This window comes from Garra rufa, chromosome 6 (assembly GCF_049309525.1).
Source record: "Garra rufa chromosome 6, GarRuf1.0, whole genome shotgun sequence".
NCBI classification, from domain to species: domain Eukaryota; kingdom Metazoa; phylum Chordata; class Actinopteri; order Cypriniformes; family Cyprinidae; genus Garra; species Garra rufa.
In genome coordinates, this window is record NC_133366.1 from 18332061 (window position 1) to 18355535 (window position 23475).

The 23475-nt window shown below is 36.5% G+C and overlaps 3 protein-coding genes and 1 non-coding gene across 5 annotated transcripts; 1 reads left to right on the top strand and 3 right to left on the bottom strand.

Moving 5' to 3' along the window:
• Positions 1-79: 79 nt before the first annotated feature.
• On the bottom strand, positions 80-7471 carry LOC141337158 (uncharacterized). 2 transcript variants are annotated; one of them, XM_073842923.1, is made up of 8 exons: positions 7042-7471; positions 6821-6915; positions 6503-6602; positions 5014-5117; positions 3278-3380; positions 2469-2545; positions 2266-2359; positions 80-1206 (listed from the first exon to the last, which is right to left on the bottom strand). In XM_073842923.1, exons 1-8 carry the CDS (start codon positions 7325-7327, stop codon positions 299-301), a joined length of 1767 nt encoding a protein of 588 aa, XP_073699024.1. In that variant the 5' UTR covers positions 7328-7471; the 3' UTR covers positions 80-298. The 2 variants fall into 2 exon arrangements, with proteins under 2 accessions (XP_073699024.1, XP_073699023.1); XM_073842922.1 differs by having other exon boundaries at positions 2469-2548.
• A 353-nt stretch (positions 7472-7824) lies between these two features.
• Positions 7825-14052, bottom strand: dok1a (docking protein 1a). The gene is made up of 5 exons (XM_073843028.1): positions 13915-14052; positions 12678-12977; positions 12280-12352; positions 11953-12125; positions 7825-10313 (listed from the first exon to the last, which is right to left on the bottom strand). The coding sequence occupies exons 1-5, from the start codon at positions 13969-13971 to the stop codon at positions 9378-9380; spliced, it is 1539 nt and encodes a 512-aa protein (XP_073699129.1). The 5' UTR covers positions 13972-14052; the 3' UTR covers positions 7825-9377.
• Positions 14053-17507: 3455 nt separating this feature from the next.
• Positions 17508-21999, bottom strand: paip2b (poly(A) binding protein interacting protein 2B). Its single transcript, XM_073842410.1, has 4 exons — positions 21843-21999; positions 20572-20729; positions 18403-18576; positions 17508-18242 (listed from the first exon to the last, which is right to left on the bottom strand). The coding sequence occupies exons 1-4, from the start codon at positions 21847-21849 to the stop codon at positions 18186-18188; spliced, it is 396 nt and encodes a 131-aa protein (XP_073698511.1). The 5' UTR covers positions 21850-21999; the 3' UTR covers positions 17508-18185.
• Positions 22000-22842: 843 nt separating this feature from the next.
• trnae-cuc (transfer RNA glutamic acid (anticodon CUC)) lies at positions 22843-22914 on the top strand. Its single transcript has one exon. It is a non-coding gene; the product is annotated as a tRNA-Glu (tRNA).
• Positions 22915-23475: the final 561 nt, after the last annotated feature.

The following is a 23475-nucleotide window of genomic DNA, read 5'->3' on the forward strand; positions in this document are numbered from 1 at the left end:
TGCCAAATCCGTTAATAGCGTGTTGGTAATGCAAAAGGTAAAACACCGACGGACGCTCCGTTCATTAGTGTTCGTGCACCACCTGCTGCTCACTTTTAATATTACAATTCACGGACAGTCGACATTAACGCACTGAAGACAATTGCTGCTATCATCTACAGACCTTTATCTTTCTATTAATGTTTCCATTTATATTTCTTACACCCCTTTTCTTTCTTGTGTAAATTATTCCAGAAGACCACTGGGTTCATAAGAAGGCATGAGTTGGAAGCCCTGCATTGTCATCAGATATATTATATCAGACTCCTCCACAGGAGGCTGACTGCTGATGTGTCTTGAGGTTGCAGATCCAGGCGAATCGTTTCCCACAGCGGGGACAGATGAAGGGTTTCTCTCCTGTGTGAACTCTTTGGTGTTTCTTGAGGTTGCCTGCCTCTGTGAAAAGCTTCCCACATGTGTCACACTTGAAGGGCCTCTCTCCTGTATGCACTCGCTGGTGGGCCACAACATTGGACAGCCCAGGGAACGCCTTTCCACAGTACTTACAAACGTAGCTTTTCCGCCTACCTTTCTCCATGTGCTTTGGTAGTTGCAGCCCAGTAAGAGAAGCCCCAGGCTGAGTTAAGTTGGACATCATTTGGGGAATCACAGTGAAATATGACGGGTTTGTTCTGCTTGCAGTCTCTGACTGCATCACTTCGGGCCTACTGACGTGGCCTGATGCTTCAGTTTGGCTTTGTCTCAAAATGGCTGCTTGATTCCATCTTTCCTCTTCTCTGATAGGCCCATTGGCTGCTCCTGCATTTCGAACAGCACGTGTTCGGGTAGATGATGCTCCATCCCGTCCACCTTTGGAGCTTCTAATAGATGATACAGTTTCTGATTGAACCAGCATACAGTCTTGATCCTGATCTGACTCTGTATATGAGCAGGATGGTTGCGTGGGCCAGTGCGTAAAGCTGGTTTTAGGTTCTGCTGGTCTGTCATACAACAAGCAGTCCGTTCCTGATATTTCAGTGACTGTCTTTTCTCTGCTGAGCAGAGGCTGGTTCGAGGATGATGTTCTGCTTTTCACCATTCCCTTGTGTATGTGCCCTGAGCCTGGGAGACCTGCAGTTTCTCCTGTTGTTAGACTTTTGCTAGGTCGAACAGCAAACCTGTGGTATTGGTGCTGTTGAGAACTACTTGGACTGGACTCAACAGTACCTGGATGTAAATATGTTCAGATACTGTCAGAGTAGTTTTAATCTGCAAATAGCACTACAAATCTGTTTAGTAAAGAAGTTGCATATAGTATACATATACAGTTGAAGTCAAAAGTTTACATACCCCTTGCAGAATCTGCAAAATGTTAATTATTCTACCAAAATAACAGGCAAACATAAAAGACGTTTACATATAGTCCACAAGAGAAAATAATAGTTGAATTTATAAAAACGACCCATTAAAATTTACATACTCTTGATTCTTAAAGAATCATCAGAAGGAAAAACGATGCATTAGCACCAGGGGTGAAAACTTTTTACATTTAAAGAGCAGGGTATTTTTTATTCTGTTCAAAAGTTTACACCCCTGGCTCTTAATGCATCGTTTTTCCTTCTGAAGCATCAGTGAGTGTCTGAACTTTCTGTAATAGTTGCATATGAGTCCCTCAGTTGTGCTCAGTGTAAAAACGATGGATCTCAAAATCATACAGTTATTGTTGGAAAGTGTTCAAATACACAGAAATGCTGAAAAAACACAGAATTGGTTGGACCCAAAGGATTTTTCTGAAGAACAGCGGACAGTTTAACTGTTCAGGGCTGCATTTCCCAAAAGCATCGTAAGCTTAAGTACATTGTAGACCCATTGAAACCAATGGAGCTACGATCAACTTAAGCTTATGATGCTTTTGGGAAACGCAGCCCAGGACAAACAAGGGACTCATGAACAATTATCACTAAACAAAGAAAAAAAAAAACAGCACAGAATGGATCATTCAGGCAACAACACAATATTAATAATCAAGAGTATGTAAACTTTTGAACAGGGTCATTTTTATAAATGCAACTATTATTTTCTCTTTTGGACTTTATGTAAATGTCTTTTATTTGAAATATCTTATTCAGGTCAGTACTAAATAAAAAAAATATCATGCACTGTGTATGATCCCTCTTATTTTGATAAAACAATTAACATTTTGCAGATTCTGCAAGGTGTATGTAAACTTTTAACTTCAACTTTATGCATTAAACTTCATCTGTTTAATTCTTTTCCTTTACTCACCCTGTATCTGCAGTCCAGTGCATGGAGAAATATTGGTTCTCTGGCTCCTATCGTGTCCATTTTCACTCAAATGGGAAAATTCCACTTCTACAGGCTGAAAACAAAATACAACATTGATTTTTTTTTTTGTTTTGTTTCCAAAGTAGCCACTCTTTAGTTGTCCTAGTTTTTTTGCATCTTAAGAGAATAGTAAATCAACAAACCTTCTCTGCACCAAGTGCAGATGTGCTTTTGGCTGGTGAGGTAGAAAGTCTTTCGCTACAAATTTCTGTATTTGACTCTGCTGAGGAAAGAGAACAGTCATTTTCTGGATACTAGATTCCAGGCCAAAGTATGTTAACAACTAGTTCAGCCATGAAACTCTAACATGCTGCTGGTTGTCTTCAGCAGACAATCAGCTTCTTTTTTCCTATCTAGGTTAGTATTTAATTCTGCTCCAACCAAGTAGAGTTCTTAAAGAGATAGTTTACCCAAAAATAAAAACTCACCCTCATGTCGTTCCAAACTCGTAAGACCTTCGTTCATCAACGTTCATCTGAGAGCTTTCTGAACCTACATAGACAGCAACGGTACTTCATTAAATTATGGTTGAAGCACAGATGTCACATGGACTATTTTTTAACAATGTCCTTACTACCTTTCTGGGCTCTGAACGTCTTGTGTTGCTGTCTATGCAGGGTCAGAAAGCTCTCGGATTTCGTCAAAATATCTTAATTTGTGTTCCGAAGATGAACAAAAGTCTTACGTGTTTGTAACAACATGAGGGTGAGTAATCAATGACTGAATTTCCGTTTTCGGTTGAACTACCCCTAACCATCCTCTACCCCAGCACCACCTTTCTAGATCTGCAACGGGGTCTTTTGTTACAGCAGCAACCCACTGCCGCTGTCTTATTGAGCATGGCATATTCTTAATTTTAACAAAGAGAGTCAATTTAACACAAATGGTATCATAATATTCTACAGTTGACTTGAGCATCAATTAGAGAACTGCTTTTTGGCCCTCTACTCACCATCTTGCACAATTACAGCTTGTGTCTGGCTTCTTTCCCACTGGTCATTCAGATCCTCCTTTATCACTATTGTTTCTGGCTCTCCATCTTCCACCTGTCCTTGCTGCTGAACACATGAAACAAGGTGTTGTGTTACAAGATGGCCCTGACTGGCAAATGAAACATCAAGGTAATTTATTGAATTTTTTTACTCTCCATGTGTAAATATGATAAATTGTGCTTTACTGTGTGTCATGTTTCTAATAACTGAAGTTTGACTGTACAAACAGCTGTGGATGATTCATTTTTCAAAAATATTATGAGCATTATGCTACTGTTGAACAACCAGAGCATGATTTATTAATATTTATCAATGGCTGTGTTTCTTTCAGTCCAATATGTGGATCTAATCATTCATCACATATTTTATCCCTCACAATGTCATGGTTTTTCATTTGGAATCAGATATGATGCTATTGCACAGTGCTGACTTAACTCTGAATATCAGTTAAATAAGTGTCACTGTCCTGATATTGCTAAATAAATTTTACACTTCTGGTTGCAAAAGGAGTGACCACCTGATGTTTTATTAAGGTTTTGCTAACTCCCTTTAGGGTCATCATATTTAAAATACCAATGTTCTTCAAAAAACAAACACAAAATGAGTGAAGAAATGTTTATTTAAACATGTTCAACACTTTTTATACCAAAAACTGCATTTCAACTACGTTGCTTTACCTTTTTCTACAGTACACCACAGAACAGAGCTTTGCTCTGAATTTGCTCATTATATAAAAAAACATGTTGACTCTCTATTGATCAAAAAACCATGTAAATCATGTATTTAATTTAAATGAAAGTCTTATCCAGAAGAGACATGATGGTGGTATAATACACATTTATGAGCAGTAATCTGGTGATCATTTATTGACTCCTCCTAGAGAAATCATTTCTTCTGCAGTTAAAATATCAGGATGGTACTTCTGCTGGTGGTTTTTGAGGTTTCGTATCCAGGCAAATGTCTGTCCACACTGCGCACAACTATACGGTCGCTCTCCTGTATGGACTTTCTGGTGTTTTCTCAGGTTTCCTGCCTCTGCGAAGAACTTCCCACAGGTGTTACATTTGAATGGCTTCTCACCCGTGTGAATCCGCTGGTGGATCACCACCTTTTTGGGCCGGTTGAAAACTTTGCCACAATATGTGCAGGCGAAAAGTTTCTCACGAGGAACTTTGTCATTTCTAGTCCGACCAACTCTTTGTTGGTTAAATATGACATCTCTGACATTGTGGTAGCTGTCCGTGCCTTGTGAGTTTGAAGATGTTGATGCCACCGCTGCAAAGTCATTTGCCACCAGAGGCGGATTGGAGGAGGGCAAGAGGATCCTACTATTCTGATGTTCCTCCCTCGCGTATTGAGGATAAACACGTGGAGCTTGAGTTTTCCCACGTGGTACTTTGCTAGCCCACACCGAAATCTCTTCCCCCTCCTCTGCAGAGTCGACCTCTATGATCTCTGAATGCCGCAAAGGGCCTGCGGATTGGCTCTCAGCTGATCTTGCATTGTTCATGTATGTGCAAGATTGTAGCCTCAAGTCAGCATTATCACTCCCCTGCATTAAATAATCCCTCATAGGACTGGATTTTCCATTCAAATCAAATTTTGCTTCGCCATGTAATTCTATGGGCTCTTGGGATATCCCCTTAACACTCTCAAACTCTGGCTCAGATTTAAGCGCAGTGTCAGATCCACTGACCTCCAAAGTGGGGTGCTGCATCCCAGAGACCTGATCATCATCTCTCACCATCTGAACATCACCAAAACCTGCTTCTCCAGTCTGTGATGGCGTGTCTTTTACTCCTGAAAGAAGAGAAACAGCGTGAAGACAGAGTTAAAATGGTTATTTTTAGTTATCCAACCCCTGTTATGTTTATAATATGTGACCCTGGACAACAAAACCAGTCGTAAGTAGCACAGGTATATTTGTAGCAATAGCCAAAAATACATACATGCATGGGGCGAAATTATCGATTTTTCTTTTATGCCAAAAATAATTAGGATATTAAGTAAGGATCATGTTCAATGAAGATATTTTGTAAATTTCCTACTGTAAATATATCAAAACTTAATTTTTGATTAATAATATGCATGGCTAAGAACTTAAAGGAACACTCCACTTTTTTTGGAAATAGGCTCATTCTCCAACTCACGCCGAGTTAATAAGTTGATTTTTACCGTTTTGAAATCCATTCAGCCATTCTCCTGTTCTGGCGATATCACTTTTAGCATAGCTTAGTATAGATCATTGAATCCTATTAGACCAATAGCATCGCGTTCAAAAATGACCAACGAGTTTCGATATTTGTCCTATTTAAAACTGGTCTCTTCTGTAGTTATATTGTGTACTAATACCAGCGGAAAATGTAAAGCTGCAACTTTCTAGGCCGATAAGATTAGGAACTACACTCCCATTCTGGCATAATAGTCAAGGAAGTTTGCTGCCGTAACATGGCCGAAGCAGGCGCAGTAATATCACGCCGGTCACATTGAATGTTAACTTGCTGGGAACTAATTTCAGGCGCTGTGTGATAGTACTCCACCTGCTGCGTCCATATTACGGCAGCAAACTTCCTTGATTTTGCTTCGCCATGTAATTCTATTCTGTTCTCAACTCTGTTCTCAATTCTGTTCTCAACTCTGGCCCTCGAGGTCCACTTTCCTGCAGAGTTTACCTCCAACCTTGATCAAACTCACCTGCCTGTAACTTTCTAGTAATGATGAAGAGCTTGATTAGCTTGTTCAGGTGTGTTTGATTAGGGTTGGAGCTAAACTCTGCAGGAAAATGGACCTTGAGGGCCAGAGTTGAGAACTCCTGGCCTAGAAAGTCGCAGCTTTACATTTTCCGACTGTATTAGTACACGATTTTTGAACGCGATGCTATTGGTCTAATAGGATTCAATGATCTGAATGGATTTCAAAACGGTAAAACTCAACTTATTAACTCGGGGGGGGAGTTGGAGAATGAGCCTATTTCCAAAAAAAGTGGAGTGTTCTTTTAATGTAAAAGTGATTTTCTCAGTATTCTGTTTTTTTGCACCCTCAGATTCCAGATTTTCAAATAGTTGTATCCTGACCAAATATTGTCGTATTCAAACAAACCATAAATCAATGGAAAGCTTATTTATTTGTGACTGGTTTTGTGGTCCAGGGTCACATATGTGGCTTATGTTCTTCTATCCACTCACCACCATCTCTGATGAACAGTCTCTGCTGAGTTTGGTCCTCCTCAAACATCTCATCCTTTATCAGCACTGTCTCTGCTTCCGATAATACGGCTTCTCCTGTCTTTCATAAAATAAATGTTTCATAAATCTCATAAATGTTTTAATAAAATTGTTAACATTTTGTGTAAAGCTGATTTGAAAATCAGCATTGTGGACACTATACAAATAAATATTACTTGATCAAAACAGTTTATCTATCTTGGGCTCATTATTATGTCACAATAAAATGTGACTAAACTAGTTATTGTGGTTGTCATAAAGAGATAACAGCTTACCTACCATATTGTTACTTTCATTTACAGCTTGCTGAGCAGCTGAGTCTGTCCCTCCACCTCTCCACAGTCCCGAGTTAAACTGAGCTCCATACAGGACGTCTGGATGTATAAAAATCAGAGAAACAAGAATAGGGTACTTTAACCACATTAGTCTTTGTAGTTTATTATGGTTTGACGGAGACACTGACAGCAGAATATTTTGTATAAGGTTTTATGATAGCACACCGTTAGTATGGTTCCTGTATTTGTCTGACAAAGCGGCGCTCACTTGAACCCGGTTAGTGCGATTCAGTGAATTAATCCTCCTCTCTGCAACCCCCCGTGCCATCTTAAGCTCCAGTATGTGAAGTTTTCTCTTCAGCGCTTTGTTTTCACGCTGACATTGAGTCATTTGTAAGTTTATAACCGCGTAGTCGTCGTCTACGAGTTTACATATCTCAGCCACCGCTGCGTTTGCCAGCACCTCCATAATGGAAGCTAACTGAGTCTGGAAAGCGATGCGATTTGACATGGTTAACGTTTAAGCGTCGTACAGCACGTTTCAATAAACGCTCAATGATTTGGGAGCTGGATGAAAATGGTACAGAATTCAGAAAATGAAAGACATATCTTCAAAACATCGTGGGAATAACAATCATTTGCTCGGGTTTGACATCGCTCAGCACTTCCGGTCAGTAGTAGTGACGTAAAAACCATAAAGACTCTTTTACAGCGCACACCAATCTAGTGTCGACACTTTTCAATAGCACATTTACTGAATGAATATGATTATTGTCCACTCTGTCAGATATAGTTTGGTTAATTTCGGTTAAACCGTTTCTTTTTTCTTCTGGCTTTTTAAAGGTTCACCCCAAATGAAAATTGTGTCTGTTAACCTGTATTGTTTCAAATCTGTTTTCTGACTGGATACCTGAATTATTATTATTTTTAAACTGGTTTTAGCCATTAAAGCCATTCTGTGAAAGACACATACATTTTTTTTAGAATACTTATTTAATTCTGCTGTGGTACATCAAGAAAATACATAAATACATACAATTAGGCTTGTAAAACAAATTAAAGTTCACTTTCAGAATAAAAAATATTCATGTCTTTCTTTCTTTCTTCAGTTTCAATATGTTTTTAAGGAAAACATTCCAGAATTTGTTTCTATATAGTGGACTTAAATGGTGGCCAATGGTTTGAAGGTCCAAAATGCAGTTTAAATGCAGCTTTAAATGGCTCTACACAATCCCACCCGTGGAATAAGGGTCTTATCTAGTGAAACGATTGATAATTTTCTTAAAACAATACATTTTATTTGCTTTTTAACCACAAATATAGAGCACTTTGAAGCTGCATTGAAACTGCATCATTGCGTTGGCCACCATCGAAGTCCAATACATGGAGAAAATCCTAGAATGTTTTCCTTAAAATCTTTCCTTAATTTCTTAGCGATTGAAGACAGAAAGACATGAACATCTTGGATCACATGGGGGTGAGTAAATGATAAAAAAAGAACATTACATTAAAAAATCAGTGTTACATAATAGAAAATATATTTTCAGTTTTTATTCCACAATGTCTTATAAAATAGATTAATAAATATTAAAATAGTGGAAGGGGAAAAATACATTTCAAATATTAAATATTAAGAGCTACATACACAGCTGAGGTCAAAAGTTTACACCCCCCTTTTAGAATCTTCAAAATGTTAATTACTGTACCAAAATAAGAGGGATCATACAAAATGCACGTTATTGTTTATTTAGTACTGACCTGAATAAGATATTTCACATAAAAGATGTTTACATATTGTCCACAAGATAAAATAATAGTTGAATTCATAAAAATAACCCTGTTCAAAAGTTTACACCCATTTGATTCTTAATACTGTTATTACCTGAATGATCCACAGCTGTGTTTTTTTTTTTTTTTTTTGTAGTGGTATTTGTTCATGAGTCCCTTGTTTGTCCTGAACAGTTGTTCATCAGAAAAATCATTCAGGTCCTACAAATTCGTTGGTTTTCCAAAATGTTTGTGTATTTGAACCCTTTCCAACAATGACTGTATGATTTTGATATCCATCTCAACTGAGGGACTCATATGCAACTATTACAGAAGGTTCAAACACTCACTGATGCTCCAGAAGGAAAAACCATGCATTAAGAGTCGGGGGTGAAAACTTTTGGAATTTGAAGATTAGGGTAAATTTTACCTATTTTGTCTTCTGGGAAACATGTAACTATCTTGTAGCCTTTGAAGGGCAGTACTAAATGAAAAATGACGATATTTAGGCAAAACAAGAAAAATGCCTACACATCTCCAATCTGTTCAAAAGTTTTCACCCCCTGGCTTAATGCATGGTTGTTTTTTCTGGAGCATCAGTGAGCATTTGAACCTTCTGTAATAGTTGCATATGAGTCCCTCAGTTGTCCTCAGTGTCAAAAGATAGATCTAAAAACAATAACATACATTTTGTATGATCCCTTTTATTCTGGTAAAAATAAATAACATTTAGCAGATTCTGAAAGCGGGATGTAAATGTTTGACCTCAACTGTATGGGAAGACATTCATTTAATTAAATCATTCCAAGGTCCTCAGAGACAACGTCCGGTGTTTGGCTCAGCTTCTTTTCATGGAGAGCCTGAGGGGTTTTGGGTGGTTTGTTAACTTTGCTATAGATCGGTTGATCCTCATCAGGCATTTTGCTTTGTTGAGAATTATTGTTTTGAGTTGACTTTACAATCTCAGGTACACTATAAATGGGCTCCTGAGGCGTCTGATCAAGTGGTTTACTTGTGTTTACTTTGACATGGTCATACACCTCAGAGTAAACATTTTCTTGCTGCTTGTCACTGCTTGGCGTTGTCTTGACAGGCCGGCAGTCCGTTGTGTCAGTAGGGTTGGCATGGACACAGTTGTTGGATTTCGGGCGGATGACGTCTGCAGGGTCAGAATACACTGGTTCTGAATCATCCTTATGATGAGATGGTAGAGGATCTGTCTTTATATCTGCATACAGAGGTTCATGTCTTCCTATTAAAATGGCAGGATTTGAATACACAGGCTCAATCATGCTTATACCAGCACCAGGATCTGAGTGTGTGCTTTTTAAGGAGCTAATGGAATCTACAGGGTTTGCATACACAGCTTCGGGAAAGCTAATAGGACTTGCGGGTTTTGTATGTACAGGAATAGGGACAGCATATATGTTTGGGCAAAGAGCATCTGCTGGATTAGTGTTGAAGGGAGGTTTTGCATCTGAAGGCTGAGGGCTGTTGTTGCCCTCCGCATCAAGTGAAGTAAAACTTTCGGGACGCCTGGGCAGGGGTGAGCGAGGGGAACGAGAACGTGGAGAATGTGGCGAGTGCCTGTCTCCAGTAACAGCAAGGCTCTTCTGTTGGCGAATAGCCGACTCAATAAGGCGAAGGATCTCTTCACTTTGTCTGGTCTCAAAGTTAAAGGTTCCAGGGCCAGATTCACAGCGCCTGCCTGCTTCTATAGAAAACAGCATCTAGAGAGGAACAGAGAGAAAGTCAAACATCTTTTTAAGCACTCAGACAAAAATTAATAAGTAAATAAATATAATCATTTTAACAGGAAATTGATATAAAATGTGTTAACTGTAAGTTACCTTATAATATACATTGGAAATAAAGTGTACCATAATACATGCTGCTAATTTTACTGTAAATTTCTCTCAAATTTATAGTTTTTGGAATTAATTGAAAGATTTTTAAAGAAAAGTTGGGGTTGGTTTTGGGTGAAATTGTTCCTGGTCATAAAGCCTGCATTTATTTGATCAAAAAAACAGTAAAAACTGTAATTTTGTGAAATATTATTACAATTTTAAACAACCCCGTTCTATTGAAATATATATTAAAATATCATTTATTTCTGTGATGGCAAAGTCACCAGTCTTCAAAAATCATTGTAATATGCTGGTTTTTATTATCAATTTTAAAAACAGCTGTGCTTCTTAATATTTTTGAGGAAACAGCTATACATTGTTTTTTTTAGGATTCCCTGATGAATATCAAGATCAAAAGAACATTTTTTTTAAAATACCAAATCTTTCGTAACATTAATGACATTGTAATAAATGTCTTTACTGTCACTTTAGATCAGTTTAACGTTTCCTTGAAGAAATTTCTTTAAAGTTTCTAACTGACCTCAGGCTTTTGACTGGTAGTATAAACCGCATTAAAATGTAATTAATATATAATATATTTTAGCTTATAATATACGAAAAATATATACCTTTACCTTTACCTTTACAGTAATTATTGTTGAAATTAAGTTGCTAATAAAAATATGAGAATCACATTTGATTACACTGTTGTTCAAAAGTTTGGGTTCAGTATTTTTTTAAAGAAGTTTCTTATGCTCATCAAGCCTGCATTTATTTGATCAAAAATCCATAAAAAACAGCAATATTGTGAAATATTATTTCAATGTAACATAGCTGTTTTCTATGTGAATTTATTTTAAAATGTAATTTATTTCTGTGATGCAATGCTGAATTTTCAGCATTTTAATATGCTTTCAATATCATTTTAATATGCTGATTTATTATCAATGTTAAAAACAGTTCTGCTTTTTAATATTTTGTTGGAACCTGTGGTACTTTTTTCTTTAATAAATAAAAAGTTAAAAAGAACAGCATTTATTTAAAAATCTTTTGTAACAATATAAACTTTTTTTTTTAAAGAAATTAATACTTTTATTTACAAAAGATGTGTTCAATCGATAAAAAGTGAGATCAAAGACTTCTAAAGATTTCTATTTTGAAAAAAATGCTGTTCATTTTAACCTTTTATTCAAATATTCCTAAAAAAATGGTTCCAAATATATTAAGGAGCACAACTGTTTCCAACCTTGCTATTAAAAGTAATAAATCAGCATAATAGAATGATTTCTGAAGCGTCATTTGACACTGAAGACTAGAGTAATGATGCTAAAAAATATTAAAATAGAAAACTATTATTTTAAACTGTAATAATATTTCACACTAGTTTTTTTTTTTGTATTTGTGATCAAGTAAATCCAACCTTGATGAGCAAAATCATTTTTTTTTTTTTTTTACTGATTCCAAACTTTTGCACGGCAAGTATTTTAATGCTATTAAATATTGAAGTATTTTTTCTCCTGACCTGATCTCGTCCATAGCGGCGCAGCAGCTTGTACGGCCACTCTATTACAGTCCTCCTTTCCTCCAGATCTTGAAGAACTAGCATGTCTTCACCAGCTTGTAGCCAGTACTGTCCTTTCAGTCCACATCGAACTGAAGCCTCATTCTGCAGTACAACCACTTTAAACTCGCTCACTAAAATAAAAGAGACATTGTGATTAGATAATCAAAATTTTACTTAAGTTAAAGTCAAAGGTTATACCATATCTGTTTACTTTTTAAACCAGAACTGCACGAAGCTGGTTCATTGTAGGCTGACTTTGTAAAAAAAACTCGTGTTTGTACTCACATTGTTCTCTGGACATGTAGATCTGATTGTCCTCCATACGAGGTACTGGCTGTGGCGCACTTTTAGTGTGTTTCTGTGAAATTATGAATAACCACACTTTAACAATTTTCCATTAGATTCAACTTAAAAACCTAAGTTCAGCAGCTGCCTTAAAAGTTTAAGTTAAACCAGCTTAAAGCTACAAGTCATTTGAACTTATTACAATAAACATTAGTTGATTTAATTTGTGACTTGAAATGACTTAAGTTGATTTAACTTAACATTTTAAGTTAAAGTTTTTAGGTTGAAACTGGTAAAAACTTTTTACAGTGCAGGCTGGAATCTACATTGTATTAGGATTTTGAACTCCTAATGAACATATAACTTTGTACAGCTTAAATGGTTTGCTGTTTCCTCACCTGAAAGGCAATGTTACATATTATGTCCACCCATTCTCCGCAGCTTTCTTTCTCTGCTGCGAACACAAGCCGCTTGCCCTCTGTCTCCACACAGAAAGCGGCCATGTTTTCCCCTGGACAAGCCTCTGCATGAGGAGGCAGCTTGACGACACTCAAACAGTCGGCCAGACGTACAACTTTCCTCTCTGGATGTCGTCTGACCACCACAGTTGACCGTTCGTGAACAGCTTCTGCTAACTCTAACCGTGCAACGCCGTGCCGGCTAGCCGGATGAAGGGCCAACCAATATCGCTTCCACTTCTGTTAAGAACAAATAGAATATTATTACTTTCCTTTATGTTTCTGCAATACAATGACAGTTTGGTTTATTACATTTGACAAGATCTAATGAGAACCGATGGATGTCTACACTGTAAAAAGTTTTCACCAGTTTCAGCTTAAAAACTTAAGTTTAGCAGCTGCCTAAAAATTTTAAGTTAAATCAACTTAAGTCATTTTAACTCATTTTTATTGTAATAAGTTAAAATGACTTGTAGTTTTAAGCTGATTTAACTTAAAATTTTAAGGCAGCTGCTGAACTAAGGTTTTTAAGTTGAATCTGGTGAAAACTTTTTACAGTGTATTAAATGGAATTTGTGTTTCATGTATAATAAACACGCCTCTGGATTGCTAAATAACAGCATTAAAAACTTGTTAAATAGCAAATTGGAGGTACGGATGTAATTACTCACTCAGCCAATCCCTCATTTACCTCACATTTACCTCACATGTTTTTTGTGTGTGTGTATAAGGCAGGGCCTGAATCTGGCAAAACGTGAAGTGCACTTTCACGAGGGCGTGTTTTTTTTCAATGGAATGTGCTGTGATACAAAAAGCAAGACCGAGATGTGCACACCAAGTTTCAACTTGTAGAAGCAGTTCCGTTCAATCCATCTCATACCAGAACATACCCTTACAGCAAAGAGTTGATACCAAAACATGGAAGCATGGTCAGCTATTTTAAAAAAATACAAGCAAATCAGGCTTAAAGGTCAAATTTTTATACGACCACTCTATTTTGCTTCTCCAATGTTTCGACAAACCATAATATCAACACTGTCTCACATCAGTAAACAGTTTCTAATCTATTTTGTTTAGATCACCTATGAACATTTTGTACTTTTAGACTAGAGGTTAACAAACACATCTAGGTTTTTAATACCTGGAAATAAACGACAACGTTTCAGTGATGACTTACCTCCCCATGTTTCTGATGTTGTAGGTAAACTTCACCTTGTTTCCCATGAGTGTCCATGCCTGCTTAATTAACCTCTGACAGCTCAAAAAAGTGCTTTAACAAATAATTTATCCTTTCAGAGCACAAAGTGTGACCTCCTTTAACTGTTAACACATATTACCAAGCCTATTACATGAGTTAGACTAAGTGTACACTTAGACTCCACCTCTTAAAGAAAAAAAAAAAAAGAAGAGACAGGCACTGTTTGATTTAGTCACTTGATGTATGTCTGAATTATACATTTGAATGGTTTTCTTATTTCCTCAACAATTATGACTCAGTTTGACCTAATTAATATATAAATAAACATTAAACAGCTGGATAACTTGCACTCTTCTAAAACCCTTTATCCCAGGACCAACTATATAAATAATTTAATATTTATTAATAATTATTCAGCTTTTTTTTTGTTTGATTTTGACTTACTCCACCTAGAAATCACTACAGTTGATTAAGACATTGATTAAATATAAATAACCATACACTACCTGTCAAAAGTTTTTGAACAGTAAGATTTTTAATGTTTTTTTTTATTAAAAAGGTCTCTTCTGCTCAACAAGCCTGCATTAATTTGATCTGAAGTACACCAAAAACAGTCATATTTCGAAATAGTCTTTACTATTTAAAATAACTGTTTTCTATTTTAATATATTTTAAAATGTAATTTATTCATGTGATTTCAGAGCTGAATTTTTAGCATCATTACTCCTGTCTTCAGGGTCACATGATGCTTTAGAAATCATTCCAATATTCTGATTTGCTGCTTAAAAAAACATGTATTATTATTATGTTGAAAACAGCTGGGTAGAATGTTTTCAGGTTTGATGAACAGAAAGTTCAGAAGCACAGCATTTATCTGAAATAGAAATATTTTGTCACATTATAAATGTCTTTATCATCACTTTTAATCTTTTAAAAATATCCTTGCTAAAGTATTAATTTCTATAATTAATAATAATAATAATATACCGCTGATCTTTGGATCTGTTTTAAATATTAAATATTATTAAATATAATACAAAAATGTTTCTTGAACAGCTAACCAGCATATTAGAATGATTTCTGAAGGATCATGTGACACTGAAGACTGGAGTAATAATGCTGAAAACCATTTGAGCTTTGATCACAGGAATAAATTACATTATCAAATATATTTTAAATTATATTCCAATAGAAAGCAGTTGTTTTAAATAGTAAAAATATTTCTAAATATTACTTGCTGTGTTTTGATACAAATAAATGCAGGCTTGGTGGTCTTAAAAAAAAAACACATAAAAAATCTTACTGTTCAAAAACTTTTGACTGGTAGTGTATTAAGACTAAAATATAATTCAGTTTTAAATCACCAATAAAAATCGTATGTCCATATTTAAACTTTTTAAGGCGAATGAAATTCATTGTTAATTCAGCAAAAGCAAATTAGAGTAGTTTTAAATATTTAAGAAGCCTTTTAATTCATGAGGGGGGCTTTTAGCCCCATTGTACCTCACTAATTATTAGCAACTTCTCAATAACTGAATATATGTATACATAAGATTACAACTCAGATATGAACATATATCTTATAGTGACCTAATATACTGGAATTTCACATTTTAAAGCATTTGAAAAACTGACCCTCCTTAAGCACATACAGATCTCGGTGAAACCCTTTTGTACAGTCTCCAAACCTCATTTCAGAAGTATTGTACATGCACAGACTGGCATACAGACATAAACTCATGAAACCTCACAGACAGACACTGTATTATCTTATGTGTGTTACAGTGAGCAATAGTCTACGAACAGTCATTCACACAATCATCTTTCGCACTATTACTTAATGAAGGATTAAATACATAAAACCGGTCATCATTCTCTAGGATTAAGTTGTTGAATGTCAGAGTATTCAGGTAGCAAGTAATAGCCACAGCAGTGTGTCCAGACTCTTGGTCATCACTTCATACTTCATATTTTCTGTTCCACAGATCTCCAGCCAAACTTATACTGTACATCTGCCAGCTGTTAGAGAAACCGGGACAAGAACTTCAGTGCAAGGACAGATAATATGGTAAAAGATCTGCATCAATACACAGTGTGGAAAGTATCAGAACAATACCTATGGGTAAAATCATAATAGTTTAATAACCAACACAATATAAACGGCTTAATGGGTTAAAAACAAAACGGGCAAAAAAGAAACTTGTGCAGCACTCTTCAAAAATAATGAATAAAACATCCATGAATAAAAAAAAACCTGGAATGTTAATATGAAATATTCTTTGCCCTTATAAGCAGAAATAAAACAAACCCTTTTTCCAAAAGGTGGAGCAGTTTCGCTATGACGTTTTAGTCTTAAGTGCCTGATTAAGCAATAAATGGCGTTTCTGTCTGCCTCTGGGTAATCCAAATAGTGCTCTAAGCAAGTACATAAAATGTAAACAGTCATACAATTAAAATGCTATCTCAGTGGCTTTGGATTGATGTTTAGCCTGTCTAGTCAATGGAATAACCATGAGACCACAGACACTGGGAAAATCCCTAATTTCAATGCATTAAACAAGAAACAAGGTACGTACGGCATCTGTCAATCAAGGCAATAGTTCACCCAAAAATCTAAATTGGCTGGAAATGGCCTCACGCAATCTAAGATGTAGATGAGTTTGATTTTTCATCAGAATAGATTGAGAAATGTAGCATTTCATCACTTGCTCACCAACGGATCATCTGCAGTGAATGGGTGCCATCAGAATGAGCGTTCAAACAGCTGATAAAACATTTCAATAATTCACAAGACTCGTTTATAAATTAACAAATTGTGAAGTGAAAAGCTGAATGTTTGTAACAAACAAATTCATTCATTCAAGGTAACTTCAAACTGGTTTTTAACAGCTAAAATACAAGTCCTCTATTCACAATATCGCAGTCAACGGTTAAAAAGTAATTTTGTTTGAATCAGGAGAGAAATATGCACATATCTTAAATATGTTGGTAGATTTTGATGAGAACAATAGGGGTTTGACTTTCCCACTTGAAAATGTTTTTGGCTAGATGTGATGCTTCAAAGTTAAAATGCCTTACAAACATGTAGATTTTTACTTCACAAGATGTTAGTTGATGAATTATAGTGATGCTTTAATCAGCCGTTCAAACTTTCATTCTGACGGCACCCATTCGCTGCAGAGGATCCAATTTCTCCAAATCTGTTTTGAGAAAGAGACAAACTCATCTACATCTCAGATGGCCTTAGAACGAGTAAATTCAAGTAAATTTTTGGGTACACTATTAATTTAAGAACATTGTGACAGTTGTATGTCAGAAAATAAACATTACATTTCTTAAAAACTAACCTATTTTGTAGCAGCTGAACTATGCTTTTTTAAAGACCATTTTACATAACTGAAATTATTATTTAGCTCAACATTTGATGAATTTAATCAACATTTTCAATGACCAGTCCAGTTTACCTGAAGTACTGCCAAATTTTACTGGTCTACTATTTAATATTCCCTGATACCAGCCAAAAGACAAGATTGAGAATAGTCAGGGCTTTAAATACACAAACACAAAAAGACTTCATGGGACAGAACATGCCCAAGAGGGAACCTGCTTGTTTTATTAGATTTTTTTTCCATTTTTGTTAATGCATGTTGCACACTGTGACAGAACTTCAACGGAAGGAGAAAAGAAACCAGAAAAAAAAAAAAAATGTTTCTGTGAAAATCCCTCAAAAGTTGTCAGCTGCCACCAGTTCTGTCCATCATAGAATGGTCCACCCGTCAACAGTCCTTATACTGTCAGGTTTCCTTTGTCCCAGCCCTTTCCCCTCCCACTCTTATGACACACACCTCCCCGCCAAACTTCCTTCTGGAGAAAATAAAAGACAGGGGAAAAAAAAAAAAAAAAAAAAAAAAGGCAAATGACACGGGGGCAAACTGCTAGTCACTATCACAATAGTGGAAATCACATAACTGTTCCTCTGAGATTAATACAAAGATCTTCCAGGAGAACTAGTCACAATCTGCAGCGGTCCAATAGGAACATTACACTGAGTAACCCGCCCACGTTATACATGGAGACAGACGGAAATAAAAAGCTTATAGAAGAGCATCCAGCACCCCCCCCCCCACCCACAAGCCCCACCCCATCAAGCCCCACACAACCCCAGGAAGATTGAAGTATGTGTGAGGGTGACCCCTGGCCACCAGCGGTCACATAAAGTCTCTATAAAGGAGCCCCTGACTGGAGGGTCTCTAGTATTTCACGCCCGGAACAAACTCCTTAGCCTCTGGGTTCAAGCTGCTCTTGCGCTGCAGAAGAAAGATGAAGCACATATTAGAATGTCAAAATGCCACCAAAGTTTATCTGAGGTCTACAAAGTGATTTCCTTTTAGGAAGGAAGTGAGATTGGTTTAGTTTAAAAACCTCCAAATCAAGCATCAAATCATTACGTCATAACACTTCACTTACTGCGATGTCTTCGGCGTTTCCGTCACTGACCGACAGCCCGCTAAACTGCTGTTGGATCTGCCCTACTCCAGAAGGAAGGTCTCTGGCAGGAATGAACCAATCCTGATCCTCCTCCTCCAACATTTCCTGGAAACAGCGTTCAAGAAACTCCTGCTCCAACAGTTCCTCCTCCACCTGCAGCAAGACCCATCAAAATGGAGCAGTCAGAGGCTACTGTATGAATTCATAATAGATATGCTGTAATTCAGCTGATTGTCAGTTTGTTTTTAAAATATATATATAAAATGTGTATGAATTGTAGGATGCCACTTTTCAAGAGTCATTACGGTAATTCTTCTGACTTGCTGAACAGTTAGACATAAAGAGAAACACTGCAAATGGTGGAAAAACAAATTAAACTGCAAATGTGAAAACAAATTAGACTATGCAACTTGAGACGTGATGTAACGTCAGTCAGACGGTACATCTCGCTCAAACATGATAGCTTTCAGTCTCGCAGCCAATCTCACCAGATAATTGTGTGTTTATATACAGGAATAAATAGTGGTTTGCATTACAACAAAATGCCAAGACAGGAAACAAACCATAAATGCTATGATTTCTGAGACATATGCAAATAGTCAGTATTGATTATTTATTTGTCCATCAATCAAATAAAAAACAAAAAGTTAATGCTTTCCACACAACTTGTGCAATACCACTGATGTCACATGGACTGTTTTAACAATTTCCTTACTACCTTTCTGGGCCTTGAGTGTGTCACTTGCCTTGATGTCTACACAGGGTCATCATTTGTAAAATGAAAATTAACAAAGGTCTTACAGGTTTGGAACAAAATGAGGGTGAGTAATTACAGAATTTTCATTTTTGGGTCAATTATCCCTTTAACAGTGTATGATTTTAGCCACACATACAAACCAAAATTTATTCAGACACCTTTAACATTTCTCACATTATCAGTTTATTCGCTATAGTTTAGAAAATGATCAACTATGGACAAAAACTCCAGAGTTAAACTGTGTCAGAACATCTTGATAATGTCAGATAACTTTGATAGAAAGGTATGCAAAATAATATGGTCTGGTCAAAGTGTTAATCAAATTTTTGGTCCCAAATTTGTATCAATTTTACTGGTAGTCCACTGTATACTACAAAGAATGTTTGGGTATACTATGTCACAGTTTCCTTTATTTTGCTATCCTCACTTACACAAATGAACTAATGTTTTGCAACTCCTAGTAAAGAAAATATTAAATTATATCTGGTGTCTAAATATTTTTGGGTTTGACAGTAATCACTATCCACTTTACTTGCATGGAAAACAGAACCTCTAACATCCAGCCTAAATGCCCGTTTACAAATTCAGGTAAATTTTTGCATGCGATTTATCTGTTCAGACAATTACGTAAAAAAACAAAAACATACAGGCTGAATAAAATTGTAAGTTTACTCTCTTTTGACAATAGGTGGTGCTTATAGAAAAGCAGAAATACCATGGTTATACCAGTTAATATGAAAACTGCTTGGTGTCAGATTACCATATACATTTTTAACAGTCAATGAGATTTTGTATTCTCTGTAAAGTCTTTGGAAAGTTTGTGACAACCGTTCAATCAAATTAAAATGGTTTTATAGAATAAAGTCAAAGATTGGCAACTACATGAGCATTTTTATGTGAATTTTCTTGAATATCTGTAACTAAACTTATGAATCCCATTTAGAAGTACACATCCAACATGCATATGTGACCCTGGACCACAAAAACAGAATTAAATAGCACTGGTATATTTGTAGCAATAGCCAACAATACATTGTATGGGTCAAAATTATCGATTTTTCTTTTGTGCCAAAAATCATTATGATATTAAGATCATGTTCCATGAAGATATTTAGAAAATTTCCTACCGTAAATATATCAGAACTTATTTTGATTAGTAATATGCATTGCTAAGAACGTCATTTGGACAACTTTAAAAGCGACTTTCTCAATATTTAGATTTCTTGCACACTCAGATTCAATATTTTTAAACGGTTATCTCGACCAAATATTGTCCTATCCTAACAAACCATACATCAATAGAAACCTTATTTTTCATATCTTTCAAAATGACCCTTATGATGGGTTTTGTGGTCTAGGGTCACCTATACGTTCAGCATGTTCACACTGACCTGTCTATTGTACTCTTCCTCGTTCTCCATCCACATGTACTCTGCAAAGGGGTTGGCGTCCCCCTCCTTGTGTCCGTTCACAACATTCTCATCCTTCCCCGATCCGCTGCCTCCTCCTGGTGTCTTTGCTACCTCTGGACTGTTAATATCAGCAGGTTCTGGGGGTGTAAAATTATATATTAATAGTAACACTGATCCCATTCTCAGTACACAGTACCACAAACACATACATAGCTAATACCAATGAACATGAAGAATTTTGGGACACTAAATACAATTAGTTTAGATTATATGTATCAGTAAAACTTTACTCAGTACACGTGTTAAATAAATTATTTAAAGTTAAAAACCATTTAAACAAACGCAAATTAAATTTTAAGTCAGTGTTATCACCGCAACAATGATCCGTCCCTCTGTTTGTTTAAGACTGTCTCGCACAAAACTTGCTAGCAAATTAGACGCTCAATATCGCAAAATGGAGGCACAATAATCTTTATTAAGCTCTTTTAATACCTACAACACGACACGGAGTAACGTACATGTTTAAAAGAACATTATATAACTATCTGTTACTAACTATCTGTGTGTTGCATAAATGAGACAAAGAGGAGGTCAGTCGACACCATCTTTCTCCACATGGATTTGATTCATTGTAACATGAGGCCTGGCTAAGGCTCCAGAGAAAACTATCTATAGTATAACACATTTCAAAAAGTCTCTAAATAAAACAGCTCACGCTTTGCTAGAAGATATTTCCTGCCTTCGAATAAACCACTTGCTTTAAACTTTACGTTTATGAGCGCATATCGTGAAGCTATGCGTGCTAACTCGAGCCACAACAACAACAGCAGTCTTTTCACGTGAAAAAGCTTTCTCTGCTCTTGCATAGTAACGTTTAAATGTTATTTGAATGCCACTGAAGCAAAAACTGACGCTAGTGGTTTTAAATACTTAGTTTTAAAGGATTTCGTTAAGTAAATGAAGCAGCATGGTGGATGCGTGAGTTAGCCACACGACTGCATCACATACATCTCACTAGGCCTCTGTGTACACTGCGCCTAACACAAAACTCCACCAAGTGAGCCTACAACGGCTTAACTTACTTTATACTGAACGACAAACGTGTCGATTTAGTTCTATGTCGCTACTCTACGCATTTAGCGATGGCTACCATTTTACAAAACAAAGAGTGAGAGCAGCTCACCGCACTTACAAAGTCAAAAGATTAAACATGGCTCCTTTCAGAGACCTGACCTGTTAAGAGAACTTACCCGGCATTGTAACGCTTCTGTCCCTCTAATCTATCGCCAAATAAGTCGACTAAAAGAGGTAATTTTCCTGTTTGCAGCGACACCGTTACCTGGCTAGCTTTCAACCCTACGTCAGAGTGCTCATGTGGGCCTTTCAAACAAACATGTCGCTTGCGCCTCCTAAATGTCATCGACGGTATTTCAAAAGCTCGGGTGATTGCAAAATGGCCAGGTTTAAAGACACTGTCGCATGCTTTTAAAGTGATTTAAAAGATGAATTTTTGCGCAATTTTAGATAGATAGATCCATTCGCATTTAAGCAGGTATATTTTTATTTTAATTCATTAATAAAATAAAAATAATAACAAGTCAATAGATCTTCGTAAATTGACCAGTTTGTTTATTTTATTATCTTTTAAACACATAGTAGTATATTATTAATATATGATTTTTAATGCTAAGGCATTACACATTAGAGAGTAATTTCTTTTACCTAGAAATTCAGTGGAAAAATACTTGGTTTTACGCCAAATCTCTTTGCCTGTACCTGATAGGAACATAGAGCTTCCAAAGCACAAGCACTGACGAAATTCAAAACTAAGAACATGGTTGTTTTATTTGGACAGATGCGCTATCATGAGATGAGATAAAACAGTGTCATTAACCTAGATTTGTATCTGATATAACCCACTCTAATCTTTAACCAGTTTTGGATCTGATATAACTTACTCAAATGGTTAACGTAGAACAACGTAGGTGATTAAAAAAGTTACTTATTTACAGCCTTTATGTTGAGAACAATGACCCATATGTTATAAACAAACGTAACTCTCCTATGAATACTACACAGCAGGCTGTAGGTCTACTATTTTGACTGCTACTTACAATATGTGAAACTATAAAGCAGGCCTATGAAATTATACATGATAAACAGTAAAATGCTACGTCACAGGTTGCATATTTACGTCAACTTGAGTGTGTAATTTGACTACTACTATATTCGTCAAAGCTATCGCAGCGCTCCCTGGTGGTCTAGTGGTTAGGATTCGGCGCTCTCACCGCCGCGGCCCGGGTTCGATTCCCGGTCAGGGAATGGTATGTTTTGACATTGCTTGCGCTGTTCCTCGAACTCAGTTCCTGGGGAGCCACAGCCCTACATAGTTTAGTTCTGACTCCGCTCCAACACACCCTAATTTAGTTTTCAAATAAGCCTGAAGGACTTGATTATCGGGATCAGGTGTGTTTAATTACTAATGAGTTGAAGCTAAACTGTAGGGCTGTGACTCTCCAGTAACTAAGCATGACATCCCTAATAAACAATAATCCGCCAAACAGTTGTCTTCACTTGTGTTTAACAGTTCATACAGATTTGAAACAACTAGAGCAAGGGTGCCTAACCTTAGTCCTTGAGGGCCACTGTCCTGCAGAGTTTAGCTCCAACCCCAATTAAACACACTTGAACCAGCTAATAAAGCTCTTGCTAGGCATACTAGAAACTTCCAGGCAGGTGTGTTGAGGCAAGTTGGAGCTAAACTCTGCAGGGCATCAGCCCTCCAGGACCGAGTTTGGGCACCCCTGAGCTAGGGTAAGAAAAGGATGAAAGATTTGTATTTTTGGGTGAACTGTCTCTTTAAGGCCGAGTGAAGTGCATTGT

Bases quoted from the DNA above. Each gene is read 5' to 3' on its own strand.
- LOC141337158 (XM_073842922.1), bottom strand. From the start codon at position 7,327: ATGTCAAATCGCATCGCTTTCCAGACTCAGTTAGCTTCCATTATGGAG. The intron at 2,360-2,468 runs GTTTGTTGATTT...TTTTGTTTTCAG, and splicing joins CTGCACTTGGTGCAGAGAAG to CCTGTAGAAGTGGAATTTTC. The intron at 1,207-2,265 runs GTGAGTAAAGGA...ATTTACATCCAG, and splicing joins CACTGGACTGCAGATACAGG to GTACTGTTGAGTCCAGTCCA.
- dok1a (XM_073843028.1), bottom strand. From the start codon at position 13,971: ATGGACACTCATGGGAAACAAGGTGAAGTTTACCTACAACATCAGAAA. The intron at 12,978-13,914 runs GTAAGTCATCAC...TGTTCTTAACAG, and splicing joins AACATCAGAAACATGGGGAG to AAGTGGAAGCGATATTGGTT. The intron at 10,314-11,952 runs GTCAGGAGAAAA...GTTCCTCTCTAG, and splicing joins GCCGCTATGGACGAGATCAG to ATGCTGTTTTCTATAGAAGC.
- paip2b (XM_073842410.1), bottom strand. The intron at 18,577-20,571 runs GTCAGTGTGAAC...GTCTTGCTGCAG, and splicing joins AGGAAGAGTACAATAGACAG to GTGGAGGAGGAACTGTTGGA. The intron at 18,243-18,402 runs GTAAGTGAAGTG...TTTCTTCTGCAG, and splicing joins GAAACGCCGAAGACATCGCA to CGCAAGAGCAGCTTGAACCC.